The following is a 14,324-nucleotide window of genomic DNA, read 5'->3' on the forward strand; positions in this document are numbered from 1 at the left end:
GTATAAAATCAAGAGTAAATGAATAAACGTAGTCACAATTTGATCTTAGGCTATGATAAACAAACGAATGATGGTTCAAAGGAAGAAATATAAAGCTTAACAATAGACAGTCTCCATCCTCATCCTTCTTATATCCAATCAATCAAAATGAATGCGCCAAAGTTCCCGCTCACAATCACTAATATACCCAGTCCGGGTATGAAGCATAGCAGTATTATCACTGATCAGCAGATCCCCCTTCTCCCACTCAAACCTGAAGCAAACTCGGAAATCGTAGATAATCCGGTCAATCACCTGTACCAAACTAGGATCCTCATTCTCAACGGTAACATCGCAAGTAGAGAACTTCGTCTTAGTAGAATCCCACGGCTGATGCCAGCGAACACACGGCAACCCCGAAACAGGGTGTGTAACCGTCAGTGGCAAATTCTTCAGCTTGGCATCCCAGAAACCGTCGTTATCCATCGCCCAAGTCACTTTCTGGAGACGCTCGGCGGTCCAGGGGAGGGGTAGATATCGGAATAGCAGTCTAGAAGCGGCGAAGAGTGTGTAACCGCTTCCTTTCGGTGCTGTTGCCGGGCATGTGAAGAATTGGTAACCGGGTGGACGTTGGACTTTCTTGACCTCGCCCGTTTCTGGATCGGAGACTTCCTCAAATTTGAACATGCCGTCGAAATGCATTGGCATGGCTTCGTTAGAGGTAACGTTGTTGCCAAGTTTATCGGACCGCCCAGCATCGCGGACTTTTTGGATAATGCCGAAACTCCAGGGCAAGATCTTGCCGAGCTCATGCCCTGCTTTTACGTATAGATCTTCGACCAAAGTTTCGGCAAATCCGCGTAGGATGACGGGGGACATGCCGTTGGATAGTTTGCGGACTTTGTGCATGGGGATTGCGCTGATGGAGGGTGGTGGGTTTACATTGTCGATGTCCGTGGGACTGATGATAAGTCCGCAGGGGTATTGATGCTCGAATTTGACAGATAGACCATCAGAAGGCCAGTCAAAGAGGTCTGAGCGTTCGCGGAAGAAATATGGTTGACCGTTTTTGTATACAAGATCGTGTGTTTCACGGACATCTTCTGCGTGGACGGTTCGGTATGAGCCGTCAAGTGCGACCGCGACGGAAGCGTGCCACGGGGTAAAGCCTAATGCTCCACGTTTCTGCGGGATTAGAGAGACTGAGAGTTTCTTTTCGCCGGCGGACTCGTGGATGGATAGACGGACGTAATCCTTGCGATTGGCGCGGATGGCAGCTGCGAACATCTTTCCGCGGATGATCATTTGGCGCGCTGTCTGTGCGATTTGACCTTGTCTGGCACGCTTGGACATGCCAGCTGGATACTCCTGATGAGCCAGATCTTTGGTCAGGAACTTGATGTACCCGCGATATGTCAAACAGGTGTCGTTGTCAGTCTTGATGGCTTCATCGGCATCGAAGGTTGGATCCCCAAAGGCAAACATGAGTTCGCGACGAAGGCAGCGTGCATGAGCCAGGTAATATGACTTAGCGACTTCCGGGCTACTCGCTTTGAACCAGGGGTGTTCAAGCAGCTCGAAAAGACGGATGAATTTCACGCGAGTCAGGCCTTTCTCTACGGCTATCTGTCGCAGGGCTTCTCCGTAGTCCCACACAACCTCATCAGGGACTCCAAGGATATCTGAACAGGTTAGTAGTGTAAACCAAATAAAAAAAGCAGCCTGTGCTCCTCACCATTGTAGACCAAACCATCTGAACTGATGTATACCTCGGCACCAGGTTTGTATACCTGCGCGACGTTCTCGCAAAGTCCATTCAAATGAGCCAAAGCCAACTCCTCTCCAAAGTCAGGCAAGATCCCCAAAACCTTATCGCGTGCATTTGGCGATTTGAATGGGAAAGCGGGCAAGATCATCCGGATCGGCTCTTGTTTTTCCACTTGGGCCATAACAGTGGGGACGAAGGACTCGAGTCCCTTCCACGAGGCACCATTCTTCTCATAGTCAACACCATAACTTTCAATCACTTTGAGAATATCAACAGCCATTTTGCGCTCATTTGAGAAGATTTCGATAATCGCGGGTCTTTCGAGGCTATCAATACTGTTTGTCGGGTGTTGTGTCGAGGTATTTCCGTTTGCGGTAACCATAGGGGGATCGACACTGTCAAGATCGGAAGACGCCAGGTCCGTTGCGTCGATCATGATCGGGCTCTTCTCCACCAGATCGATCTCCGATCGAACAATCCCATTCATCTTCTCCGGATAGAGAGCCGAGGGCGTATCCGCAATAGGGACTAGAGCAACCATTCTTCAGGTCACACCAACTTTGGATTGCAATAACAGCCGAGGAAAGAGCAACCGGAGAGACAAAGTCTTCGCTTTCTGTCCTTGGATTGATCCGGGGACTTGACCTGCCAGATCCATCCTATATACCCCCCTCCGGCTTGAATCGGCGAGATTTCGGCACCCAGTGCTCTCCCAGATGACTGTATCATTCTTTGCGGACTCAGATTTCGGGCATGAACCTAGAGGACATGAGTAGATGATTGCTCTGTACAACTTGGAGTGGAGACGCAGAGATGAGTCTTGAAACGACGGAATACCTGGTGGCTGAGTTCCAGACTGCGTAGGAAGATGGGGAGGGGATCTGATCGATGTGTCAGCAGGTTTGATATAAGGGTCCAGTCACGGAGAGTAAAAAGGTCTCACCCTGTGGACAACGTTGTAAATGTGCCGTGCCATGACTATGTCTGCATTCACGTGTTACCGATGATCTAACCTTGGAACATGTCAGAAACGTCAAGGAAGCTTTCCGGGTCGGCTCGTAGCAGAAACTCTGGATTCACTTCCACCCATGAGGATACTGCGTAGAGTGTAACATCAAGTTTCCCTGAATATTCATGTTGTCTACAGTCTGACCCCTGGAGCCTCTGCTTTGAGGGATCAAGGAGACACAAACCCAGGGGCAAGGCAGATAAAGATTACTCAGTAGCGTGCTCCGCATGACACAGATCTAGATTGGATGGTGGAAGACGGAGCGGTGTAGTAAAAGGCACATATTGAGAGCTGTTTTCTTGACTTACCCCGTTGCGCTACTGCAGACAAACTCAATCCCAGGGTAACAGTACTCAATTGGAAGGTTGCCCAAGCTAAAGTATGCGCTATCAAAGATGACCTCAGTCCTGAAGCTCAGTCCAATCATACTCCATCAACCGAGACACGAATGCAGCCATATCGGCACCCGCCAGCTCACGCACAAGATGGAACGTGGCATCGATCCCCGAGCTCACACCGCCAGCTGTAATCAGAGACACGGCATTTCCAGGCAGATAACCCCCGTCGACGTAGCGTTTATGCACAACAGTAGTCGGAGGATCCTCTTTATCATTGAACCGGGCACATATTTCCCGAAGCACGTCAACCGCACGGTGATGAGTGGTGACGGTCATACCAGGGAGAATTCCTGCCGCACCAAGGAAGAACGCACCAGTACACACCGACATCAGAATCCGCGGTCTCTGAGATGACGGCAGGGGCAGAGTGGCGAATCTGCGGATTACATCCACTTCTGCGGAACCTTCGAGGAGAGGCTGAACGATGGATGGTGGGCCGCCGGGGACTATCAGCATATCGTATTCTGCTAGATCTTTGACCGCGTCTTCGAGGAGGCGATCGACTTTGACTGTCAGACAGCAACATGAACGAATGGTGGGTGTTTGAGCTATAGTTTCGATTTTGAACATTTGATCCGGATCATCCGGGTTCTGATTATGCAGGACGTGAGATAGCACCTCCATGGGTCCTGCGAAATCGAGGAGATCAGCTCCTTCAAAAAGAAGGACCGCTGTTTTGGCGTAATATTTCTCGGGCGTGGAAGACATGCTTGCAGCTAAACTGTTGCTTCGGTGGGATAGAGGCAAGTCAAGGTTGTTGGTGGCGCTGGGATTGCGATTCGACTCGAGAAAAGATAAACCCAAGAATGGGAAATATACTGCTTGAAGTGGCTGGATTTGGGCTTATGCCAAACTGGCGGTATGAGGGATGGTTTGGTTTCACGGTGGGTATCGAGCCCCGCTGACTCCAGTGAATAATAGCTGAACGCTGTATCACACTGGTGCGTCAGTATGCGCCGATTTGAGCATCTTAGTGAGGTTGACAGGGTCAACTTTTGGTAGATGGATCCAGCGGTGTGTAAGTTGGGACAGTTGGTGCAGGGGTCCCCGTTCTCTCAGCATATCGACCATGACAGAAAATTAATAATTCAAATACACAGAAGCCGAAAACGTCACTGCTTGTCGAGATTGCACTCATACGAGTGGTGTTCTCACTTAGGGCTTTTGTGCAGATTCGGGATGTGGACTCCCCGCTTCATTCTCGGGATAGTGGGGGATGCAGCTATGCGCTCGCCATTAAATTGCGAATGCGCCCGTAGAAGTAGCTTTTTGAAATTGAACTCCCTCTGCATTTTTTCACGATGACGTCCCCCGAATACAGCGGTCACTTCTCCATTGCCAACATCCCGTTCGGAGTAGCATCGTCTAATAATCATCGCGAGCCGCAATGCGTCACACGACTAGAGAATAAAGTCATTTTCCTAGGCGCGCTACAGCGCTCTGGTATATTCGCTGAAGTTTCTAGCTTGCCGGAAGGAGTGTTTGACAAGGCAACCCTTAATGAATACGCAGCCCTGCCTAAATCAATTCATCGCGAGGTGCGAAAAGTTCTTCAAGATGTATTGACGGCACCATTGCCGGACAACAGCACGGAAGATATTAGCGCCGTTACGATGCATTTGCCTGTCTCTGTCGGTGGATTCACAGGTAGGTTCGTCATTTTATACTTTTGTGGACATCTAGATCTGATCCGCAGTAGATTTCTCATGCAGTCTTCATCATGTCCGCAATGCGGGCCGAGCGATTCTTAATGATGAATCCCCCCCACCGGGCTTTTTCAATTTCCCAATCGGATATAACGGTCGTGCTAGTACGATTGTTGTCTCCGGGACGCCGGTCGTCAGACCTAACGGCCATTTCTTTGATAAGACAGCTGCGGCTGAAAAAAAGCCCATCATTTACGGTCCGTCAAGGGCGATGGACTGGGAGTTGGAAATTGGTGTCGTTGTCGGACAAGGAGTCCCGCATTTGCAAGGATTGAATGCGAAAGACGCTGATGAGAACATCTTCGGATTTGTCATATTGAATGACTGGAGTGGTAAGTGTTTCCGCGTGATACAGTCACAGACAATTGTTGACGAGTGCTTTCTAGCTCGGGATATCCAAGGCTGCGAAATGATTCCTCTCGGCCCACTAAACGGCAAGGCCTTTGGAACAAGCATTTCGCCTTGGGTGGTTACCTTGGATGCCCTGTCTCCCTTCAAAATGGCAGGACCCAAACCAGAAGTGGCATTGGCACGCCACCTCGAAGACGTAGCCGAATCCGCGTATGCGATTGATATGAAGGTGGAACTGCTTGTCGGGGACCAGGCGACCACCGTGAGCGAATCAAAAGTACAGGACTTGTACTGGAGCGGACGACAGATGTGTGCCCACCTTGCAAGTGTTGGGGCCGATCTTCAGACTGGAGATATCCTGGGTACTGGTACAGTCAGCGGGCCGGATGAAGGGAGCTTGGGATGTCTGCTGGAAATCACCAAGGCTGGCAAGGAGCCGGTGACCTTGAGCGATGGGGCCAAGAGACACTTTTTGCAGGACTGGGATGTTGTTCGTATGACAGCAGTGGCCGGCGGATCAACTTCCGGGGTTGGATTTGGAGAATGTGTGGGCCAGCTGCGACCAGCAAGGGCGCTGTAAAACATATCTCAGGTGCATTTAGAATTGATCTGATTACGTACCGAGCATGGGCATTGCCGTGTAAATAAGCTTCTCAAGCCCTTAGGGATAAAGCAATTAGTGAATTATTAGGAAAGCTATAGGCAGTGTGAAGTCCATGAAATAGATTCAACGAAACGTAAGACCGGAGAAGTTCCCCTTGAAATGAACAGAAACCTGCTAAAACACCATATTTCGCTTATGAATCAAACCAAAACCAACGCCCGAAAGATGCTCTGCCAATACGCCGAATAGTCATGATGGATAATAGATCTTCGTAGTTCCATCAATTATCCCTTATCCCCATAGCGGCGGGTGAATGTACTCTTGGGCACGGTCAAGGATGTTAGGTATGGTCCATTCACCACTTCCTGAACTTTCCGGTGTCGGTGGTGGGAGAGAGCCGACACTCGGGGTCATACTAGCCGAACCAGGGGCAACAAAGACACTCAAATTGGCGGCAGTAGTCGCGCTGGGGTTATGCTGAGATGGAAACGCAGGGCTGCGTCCATTCAGAGGGCGTGCAGTCTGGTTGCCAAAGGCCGCAAGTAGCTTTTGCAAGGCGCGGTGGGTTTTAGCCAGAGACTTGGCCCATTGTGTCTGGGTTTCAGGGGCACCGACGGGGGACGTAGGATCGATGGCGGGTGCAACATAACCCGGCGGATTAGTCGCACCAGTGATTGGATCGTATGTGTTCATAGCCTGTGGCGGTGAAGTCATGCTGGAATCGGCGCCATCGAAAGCCCTCTCATTACTAGCTCGCTGCGCAATGATACCCTCCAGCTGTCGCAGAAGATTCCAGACCTTCGGATCGGATTTGGCCTCTTCAACAACAGCGAGCAAAAACGCGGAACTAATCGCCCGTTGTAATGCAATCCATGATCGGCCGGCATGCGAGCTAATATTGTGCAGTTCAATATAAGCCTCCACGGTAATCATCAGGTTAGCCACGCAGTCAGCGCGCATGCTCGCAGTGCTAGCGTCGGAGGAATTGACCATTGGCTTCAGCGACGGTCGGCAAAGCTCGGACGAAAAGTATGAAGAATGCAGTTTCAGCACAACCCGCTCCAGATGTTCAGTTGGAGTGGAACACCATTTCGCATCGCGTAGATAAAATTTCGCCTCATCCATTATATTCTGGATTCGTTCCTTGTAACCTTGGATGCTCTCGAAACTGATGTGTGCATGAGGGCTAAGCATTCGAATGCGGACGACTTCCAGTGCCAGGGAAATGACGCGACAGAGAGTTTCGAAGTACGAGAGATCGCCTGCTTTAGAGCCCTCTCGGTATGCAATGTCAGGCTGGCTGACTGCTGTAGTAGAAGGGCGATCGTAGGAGAGAGAGAAATGACTGTCCTGCCACGCCATTGACCACCTGTAGACGTTAGTACAGAAAGCTTTGAATTACCCTGAAGTCCAAGCACTTACCAAACATGCCGCCTGCGATATCGTTCAGCTTGTGAAAACCTGCTTGACTCAACATGCAGACCAAGCGCCAACCCCATCCGAAGCGTCATGCCCAGCAGAACATATGAAATACCAGGATTCATATTGTAAGATAAGACATTACCAATTACAAGGAGGGTCTGGATGGCTTCAATTGTTGGCTGGGACAGGAAGTTGGTCATACGAAGGCATTGGTAGGAGCAGCAGACTAGACCATGAGTCAGTTTGGGAAAATTTTGCCCAAATAAGGTAGTATGACATACCATAGACCTGCGAGGTCAATTCCCGTTCTTTGCTACCAAGGTCGGATGATTGGGTCCCAGATGCCAGAACAGAGAACAGCAGGCCCAGGTAAGCAATGCTCACCCCAAATGGGTTTTGCGCCTCATCGGCATCCTCTCGATATACTCCTCCGGAAGCAATTCTGTTTTGCAAGAGAAGCTCCAGATTATTTTCGAAGTCACGGATATCTTCAATGACAGGATAAATCGCCCCTGCGATTTCCTTGTAACAATAGAAAAATCTATTCTCAGGGTTAGGAAGCATAGCGCAAGGTTCCAAGGAGCAAGACTCACTCTCTGCACTGTTGATCTGTGGGAAGCGCACTACAAACTGCGCTAATGTCAAAGGTTGACATATCCGAAGACCACAAGTCGACAAATGGATAAGTTGCAGACTCGTTATCAAGTCCCAACTTCGGCAATATCCCTCCCTCTAACAGGGTCTGGAGTTGATCCGATCCAGTCTTGTTATTGAGAATATACGCTAGGACTGAGCGCGAACCCAGGTGAACGGTGCCTTGGCCGAGCGTGTTGGCAGCATGGATGCCCTCACGCTCTGGCGAAGCGCCCTTGGAACGGGAACCTGCATCTCCACTCTGCACACTCCCGGATTCTACAGTCACGGCGGGCTCTTCTTCAGCCCGCTCGAGCCCCATGCGCAAAGTCGATATGGTTGACTCCATCTCACGCAGTCGGTTGCGCACATTCTCCCATTCATCTCGGGCAATCGACACACGTCCACTTGCAATGGTGGCCCCATTCCGCTGGCTATGAATAGTCTCAGACTTTATATTCGATGGATGATCGTCATAGCTGTAGAAGGCAGGCTGATCCATTGTGGAAGATGCCGATGCGCCCCCCACGGGACTCTCAAGGAAAGCTTGGGAGCGTTTCTTGGAGGGGCGTTCGTAAGAACAGAGATCTGCATGATCGCGCTTGACACAGCCATCACATGGCAAATTCCGGTCACATTTAACCTTGCGCGCATGGCATGGGTAGCAAGCTTTCGGCTCGCGCGCTTTGCGCTTCGTTCGAATGATGGCGTCCACTTGAGACTGTGGCAAGTCCGAAACAGATCTGTTGGGCCCACTAGCCATATCGGATGGTGAGTTTGACGTGAATGGAGGATACGGAGATGTCATGGCGTGTTTTGTATGTTCTTGGGGGTCGATCAATTTTCTGGAGTTTATCGGGCGTCGGCTACGTATGCGCGTCAATGCGACTGATCCACCTGAAAAATCAGACACAACTCGGGAAGCGAAAGTCTAAACAGGCAGCCGTTTGTTATTTGTCGATCAGTAGTTTTGCATACTGTAGCCCATCATTCTGGCTGCAGTCAAACGGTGGATGCAATGTCGAAATTGAAATGGTTGAGAGAGCATCATCGGCGGTGCTTATCTGCCGGTGCACGTGATGTGGGGCACCCATATGCGGAAGGTTGCTCTACATTACAAGACATTGAGGTTGGAATTTAGTAATCATGAAGGTAGTAAAATATTCATATTAAAATTCATATTAGCTCTGTAATGAGTAGCTAGGTTTTTTTCTAGAATAATTATGCCCGGGAGTTGTTCTATCGTATAATCATGTCCCATGCTCACATTTGCAACACAGAAAACAAAAAAACCCATTGTGTAACGCAGTTTGCGAAAAGGGAATCATGAAAAACCAAAAATTAGATAAAAGGATCCAAGTACCCATCCTGTGCATGGAACGATCTTTCAAGCGGCTTGATGTGGGTTCAAGCCTTGATAGCCTTCTCCTCGTCGTCACTGAAGGCATACTTGGAGAATTTGCGAATAGACTCGCCCTTGAAATAGAAGACGTAGGGGATAGCACAGCAAGCGAGAGCAATGAATGCCAGAAGAGAGCTTGCCCATTGGTACCCTAAACGGTCATACATCTGCTCGGTGAACAGGACGGTGGAGGCGCCCCACATTGATCGAAGGAAGGTCTTGGCTGCCAAAGCCGATGCGGCTTGGTGCTGGTAAGTATCAACTAGGCAAGTCAGCATATGGAGAACTCAACTAAATAAAAACGCAAACATACCGAGATAGTTGTTCGCCGAGTTGTACAAGAAAATGAAACCGAAACCGACCGGCCATCCTGCAATACAGGGCCCAAACCAATGGACGGTAGGATATGAAGTCCAGGCAAAGATAAACAGGCCAATGGGAATAAGCCAGCAGGACCACATCATTGGGATCAGACGCTTCTCCGCTGGGGGCTTGCCATCCCATTGCTCTGAGATCTTGAGGTAGTGCTTATTGACGAATGGTGCACATGCGGCACTCATAACAACACCAATTGCTAGTGGGATGAACATCAAACCCGTCATCGAGGCGCTCCAGCCCTTGCCAGCCTGGTAGACAATGGGGTACGCGACGAAGAACATGTACAGAAGACCATAAAGAACCGACATGTAGATAGCAATGAAGAAGACGATTGGCTCCAGGAAGAGTAGCTGGAAAGGGCGGAAGAGAAAGATACGCAGCTTCTGTCCAAGAGGGCGAGGATCAAGCTCAGCCTCGGTTGTATATTTTTCATCATTTTCAGCCTTGCGTTGCTTCGCAGCTCTTTTCTTGAGTAGGATTGGTGCGTATGTCTCGGGGACGGTGAAGGTAATCAGAATCCAGGCGACAAAGGACAAGATGAGCTGCAGCCAGTAAAGCCATCTCCAACCACAGTTGTCAGCGAGAAATCCACCGGCAAGAGGACCGATAGCAGGTCCGATGAAAGGTGCAGCACTGAAGGCTGCCATTGGGACACCTCGCTCTTCGCTTTTCCACATATCAGCCAGAGTACCACCGACCAAAGTCATGGGTGCACTGAAAGCAATGCCGTCGATCAAACGGCAGACGATCAAGGTTCCAATATTTTTAGAAACAGCGCACGGAATAACAAATATCACAGCCATCAGTAAGGTAATGGCATAGACTGGACGCCGTCCAACCATTTCAGACATTGGAGCAAAAACCATGGGGCCTGGAATCGAGTCAGACAGGATGAAATGGCATGCAAGGGAAATCGGAATAGCTTACCAACTCCAAATCCAATAACAAAGACTGTAACAACCACAAAGCTGACCTCGCGAGACACTCCAAAGGCCTCCATGGGTCCTGTCAAGTCGGCCGTGATGACACTGCTAGCGAATGCAACGACAAAGCAAGTGAAAGCAACGACCATGGTGCAGTACCATTTGTACGCCTTCGACCAGTTCTTGGGGTTTTCGGGGTCGTCAATAGTAAAAGTGACCAACTTCCAGTCCTCGATTCGTCCTGTAACATTGGACTTGACAGGCTTGATTATTTCGCCGGTGCGCGTCTCAGTTATGTATTCTCGTAGATCGGCGTCATCGCTGAGTACTCGGACCGGGAGGTCAATATAATCTACTCGCTCGCTGGGGGATTCCGTAGAGGCAGTCCGACTAGTGAGGTCTGTGTAGTTTTGCCCTGCTCGAGAAGTATCCATATTTGATTGTGGTATGTCGAGCCGGTGAGGAAAGTCGAACTATTAGCGTGTGTGTGATTTTGGAGTTTCCTGGTTCAGGCAAATGAGTCCGAGGGGACCTGACGCGGTCTTTATACCCCATTACCACGGGGCCAGCATCCAGATCCCCAAAAAATTCTGACCAGTCGTGACGTTATGCGGCAAGGTTAGCTTCCGTGGGGCGTTATACTACAAAATGGATATGATATCGGGACGGCAGACCCACTTTGATTAAGTTTCCTGATGTGGAAATATGGCGCTAGCCCTATACGGCAAGATGCCGCGAGGAATTCACGATGGTCAGGTCCTTTGATTTTGCAAGAGCTCACTGTATGTATTAGAAAACAGACAAAGGTTTGCTTGAGGTCCACAAGCGTTGATATACATGATCTGCGCCCTGTTATGTTTGAAACAAACACAAGGTTCAATCGATGCACTTTTTGAATTATCAAGGTTGACCTAGTTAGTATAGCCATCTAAAACATAATGCTCCATTAGCCCTAGAAGGAGGGTCCGAGTCATTACCTCCTTATCTCTATGGCCTGTTGTTGTGTTCGTATTCGAACTATGCATGGTCCACTCAGCATTCCGAGTTCCAGCTTGGCGCTATGTATTGCGGGTCTATCTACGCCTATTAGAGAACTATATGGCAAGTTCAATAGAATGAAATTGTTCTTCGATTCTACTAAAGACCACGCATGAGTGCGTGAGTATCATACAGTATATGTGGAGTCAATGAATGTTCCAATATACACCAAGTAACCTCAGGTAGTTTTCCAAATAAGGCAATCAGACTCGCAGGGTCTTTGTCAATGGCCTCATAAACCAGACAGAGAACCTCTAATTAGAGTTGAAAGAGAAAGAAAGAAATCTTGATAGTAAAAGGGAGAAAAAGTCGCAATCAATACTTGGCGCTGTTGGCTTGACGGAGCGTCTTACCATTTAAGGCAGAAATCTCCGCTCCGGATTGGGGAATTCCTGGCGTTCGTCTGTCTGGCCGTACCTTAAGGTCCATGGATCACGCGCCACTCGGGATTTGGATTCTAGATCGCTCTGTTATAGAATGAATTTCATTGTAATTTCGCATTGGACGAATGAAAACATCGTTAAATCAAAGCTTTGGAGCCCATGGCAATGTATGGATGTAAAGCCATCATGCCAATATATGATATAGTAAAAATCGATCTCTCCAGCCTTTCCAGCTCGTAGGTTCGTGTTGAAGATTGATAATGGCAGTAGCGCAAGTCCCCTCCCGAAGAACGCGTATATCCACCATTGTGGAGATCAAGCCCACTCAGAGAGTCAATATTCAGTGTGGGTGAGGAGAATCTTGAATAGTTAAATACACTTTCTCGTATTTGCAGTTTTCAGTTTGACGCTCAGGTAAAGTAAATGTGAGTAAATCTGGAAGTCGCATTGAAGGTATGACCGATGTTGGTATGATTGTATTCATCATAATGGTCACTGATCTTCCTAGGAGTATTCGGCTCCTCCTTCCAAGGAGGTGCATGTGCGTATGAGGCAGGTAAGTGACCTCAGAGGTTATAAATCAACAGCCATCTCCGGTGGTACACGAACGCCTTCAGTATACTCTCTATACCTCAATATATCGTTGTCGTAACAGTAGCGGCTATTCAGAGGCCGTGGTGGTACTTTGTGCTTTGACTCAAAAGTTGTGTTCCAGGTAGATGGCGATCATCCCTAGTCTCTGGGACTTGATAACTTCCCATCCCTTGATCACCAGGTGTCTCTTCAATACTTTCCAAACCGTACTCAGAGTTTACCGACGATTTAGGAGGCTGGTATGGAAATTGAGATTCAGAATACATGGGTATCGACGGATATCCCTTGGTGGATGTATTCTTTGAGGTATCCGTCGCTTTTGTCGCTTTTTCCACCAACCTATTCAGCATCAGCCACCCACCCGATGATTGCAAACTACGGCGAATGGACAAACCAGAAAATTCGATTTCCATATACTCAAGTATTGAGAAGGTTTTGATTCACCGATAATTTCTTTTGTCTAATGCGAAATAATAGTCTATGACAGAGAGATCTAGAACCCAAATCCCGAGTGGCGAGTTATCCATGGACCATAAGGTACTGCCAGACGGACGAATGCCAGGATTTCCCCGATTAATTGTGCAAAGCGCTCTAGAAAAGATTTCTGGATATCGAAACCAAGCACTCAATAAAGTAGAATACCCAAGACCATAGCAAGAGTAGTCCAGCCGGTAACTGGTTGCACGTATCTTAGGTAGCGGCCCATTTCCATTAATATTGTATGCTTCTGAACTCTTCATATTGATATATATCCTACCCGTAGTGTCTTATCTTTAGATATAATACTGTATCTTCCTCAAATAAGATTATCAATTACCGGCAACAGGCTCAGCTCTCTAGAGCTGCAATCCAAAATCTGCTTCAAAATGAGTCTGATGATTCTTTTACAGCAACATTAGGGGAAACTAGCTATGATGCCATGGATATCGCCCAGGTTTTACTGGGATAAATCGGCTCCACAGATCAACGAAACCAATTCGTTCAGGAACTCTTGGTCCTCAAAGAGCCCGCTGGCTGTATCAACAGAACCCGCTTATTTGACTCGCCCGGGTTGGTGGATCCATATTACATAGGCTTCCTACTGGAAGACACATAATTGGCCTCAGACTTACTGGATTCGATATGGAGTCCACTTGTGTGATAGGATAGAAATTATACTGGAGGATATTGGGAACATGTCGTGCAGTCGACCTTTCCGTGCACAATTATATCATTTCAGCAATATCCACTGAAATTGCCAGAGCCCTGATGCACACACGTTATGGACTTGACTTACTTACAGGACAAAGCCACTTCAGGGGTAGCTATCTGACTGTCTTCCTTGGTGAATACGCCCTTGGGCATGCGGCCTATCTCCGCTGCTTAGAGAGACTTCCGCTTTCTTATTATTTTTTTATTCAAGATGAGATGGGTGCATGGACGTTTTCCCATCCCTTCAGATGTTATCTATGCTGCATGAGGATGCAATTCTCATGGAGATATTGTTCTGCGGATCCGAGCTTCCACAGGCATTAGTGTATTAACGTTCTCTATTCTCAGGTAGCTACTCAGTAAACAAGGAATCCAGGCTTACTAGAAAGATCGTTCTTAACGGTGGTTCTGAAACCTTGACCATTGTACGAGATCAAGATTCAGCTTTTAGATTTCAAATCAGATGATACAACTTCTTTTCTTTATCTCAGGGAAAAACACACGGCACCCATATTAATTCCTGGGATATGCACTGTCCATTTGAT

At 48.4% G+C, this 14,324-nt stretch overlaps 5 protein-coding genes across 5 annotated transcripts; 1 reads left to right on the forward strand and 4 right to left on the reverse strand.

Moving 5' to 3' along the window:
- Nucleotides 1-138: 138 nt before the first annotated feature.
- xanB (isocyanide synthase xanB) lies at nucleotides 139-2,288 on the reverse strand (the record flags this gene model as incomplete). The annotated part of the gene is made up of 2 exons (XM_057113446.1): nucleotides 139-1,661; nucleotides 1,715-2,288. The coding sequence occupies 2 exons, from the start codon at nucleotides 2,286-2,288 to the stop codon at nucleotides 139-141; spliced, it is 2,097 nt and encodes a 698-aa protein (XP_056973586.1).
- Nucleotides 2,289-3,157: 869 nt separating this feature from the next.
- xanA (isonitrile hydratase-like protein xanA) lies at nucleotides 3,158-3,862 on the reverse strand (the record flags this gene model as incomplete). The annotated part of the gene is made up of 1 exon (XM_057113447.1): nucleotides 3,158-3,862. One exon carries the CDS (start codon nucleotides 3,860-3,862, stop codon nucleotides 3,158-3,160), a length of 705 nt encoding a protein of 234 aa, XP_056973587.1.
- Nucleotides 3,863-4,455: 593 nt separating this feature from the next.
- N7484_003028 (fumarylacetoacetate hydrolase family protein) lies at nucleotides 4,456-5,791 on the forward strand (the record flags this gene model as incomplete). Its single annotated transcript, XM_057113448.1, has 3 exons — nucleotides 4,456-4,801; nucleotides 4,854-5,192; nucleotides 5,247-5,791. The coding sequence occupies 3 exons, from the start codon at nucleotides 4,456-4,458 to the stop codon at nucleotides 5,789-5,791; spliced, it is 1,230 nt and encodes a 409-aa protein (XP_056973588.1).
- A 315-nt stretch (nucleotides 5,792-6,106) lies between these two features.
- N7484_003029 (putative C6 transcription factor) lies at nucleotides 6,107-8,678 on the reverse strand (the record flags this gene model as incomplete). The annotated part of the gene is made up of 4 exons (XM_057113449.1): nucleotides 6,107-7,184; nucleotides 7,238-7,463; nucleotides 7,519-7,778; nucleotides 7,831-8,678. The coding sequence occupies 4 exons, from the start codon at nucleotides 8,676-8,678 to the stop codon at nucleotides 6,107-6,109; spliced, it is 2,412 nt and encodes an 803-aa protein (XP_056973589.1).
- A 599-nt stretch (nucleotides 8,679-9,277) lies between these two features.
- Nucleotides 9,278-11,007, reverse strand: N7484_003030 (MFS transporter; the record flags this gene model as incomplete). The annotated part of the gene is made up of 3 exons (XM_057113450.1): nucleotides 9,278-9,534; nucleotides 9,586-10,521; nucleotides 10,578-11,007. The coding sequence occupies 3 exons, from the start codon at nucleotides 11,005-11,007 to the stop codon at nucleotides 9,278-9,280; spliced, it is 1,623 nt and encodes a 540-aa protein (XP_056973590.1).
- Between the last annotated feature and the right edge of the window lie 3,317 nt (nucleotides 11,008-14,324).

The sequence above is a fragment of the Penicillium longicatenatum genome (assembly GCF_028827895.1).
Source record: "Penicillium longicatenatum strain IBT 33135 chromosome Unknown contig_2_segment0_segment0, whole genome shotgun sequence".
Lineage (NCBI taxonomy): Eukaryota > Fungi > Ascomycota > Eurotiomycetes > Eurotiales > Aspergillaceae > Penicillium > Penicillium longicatenatum.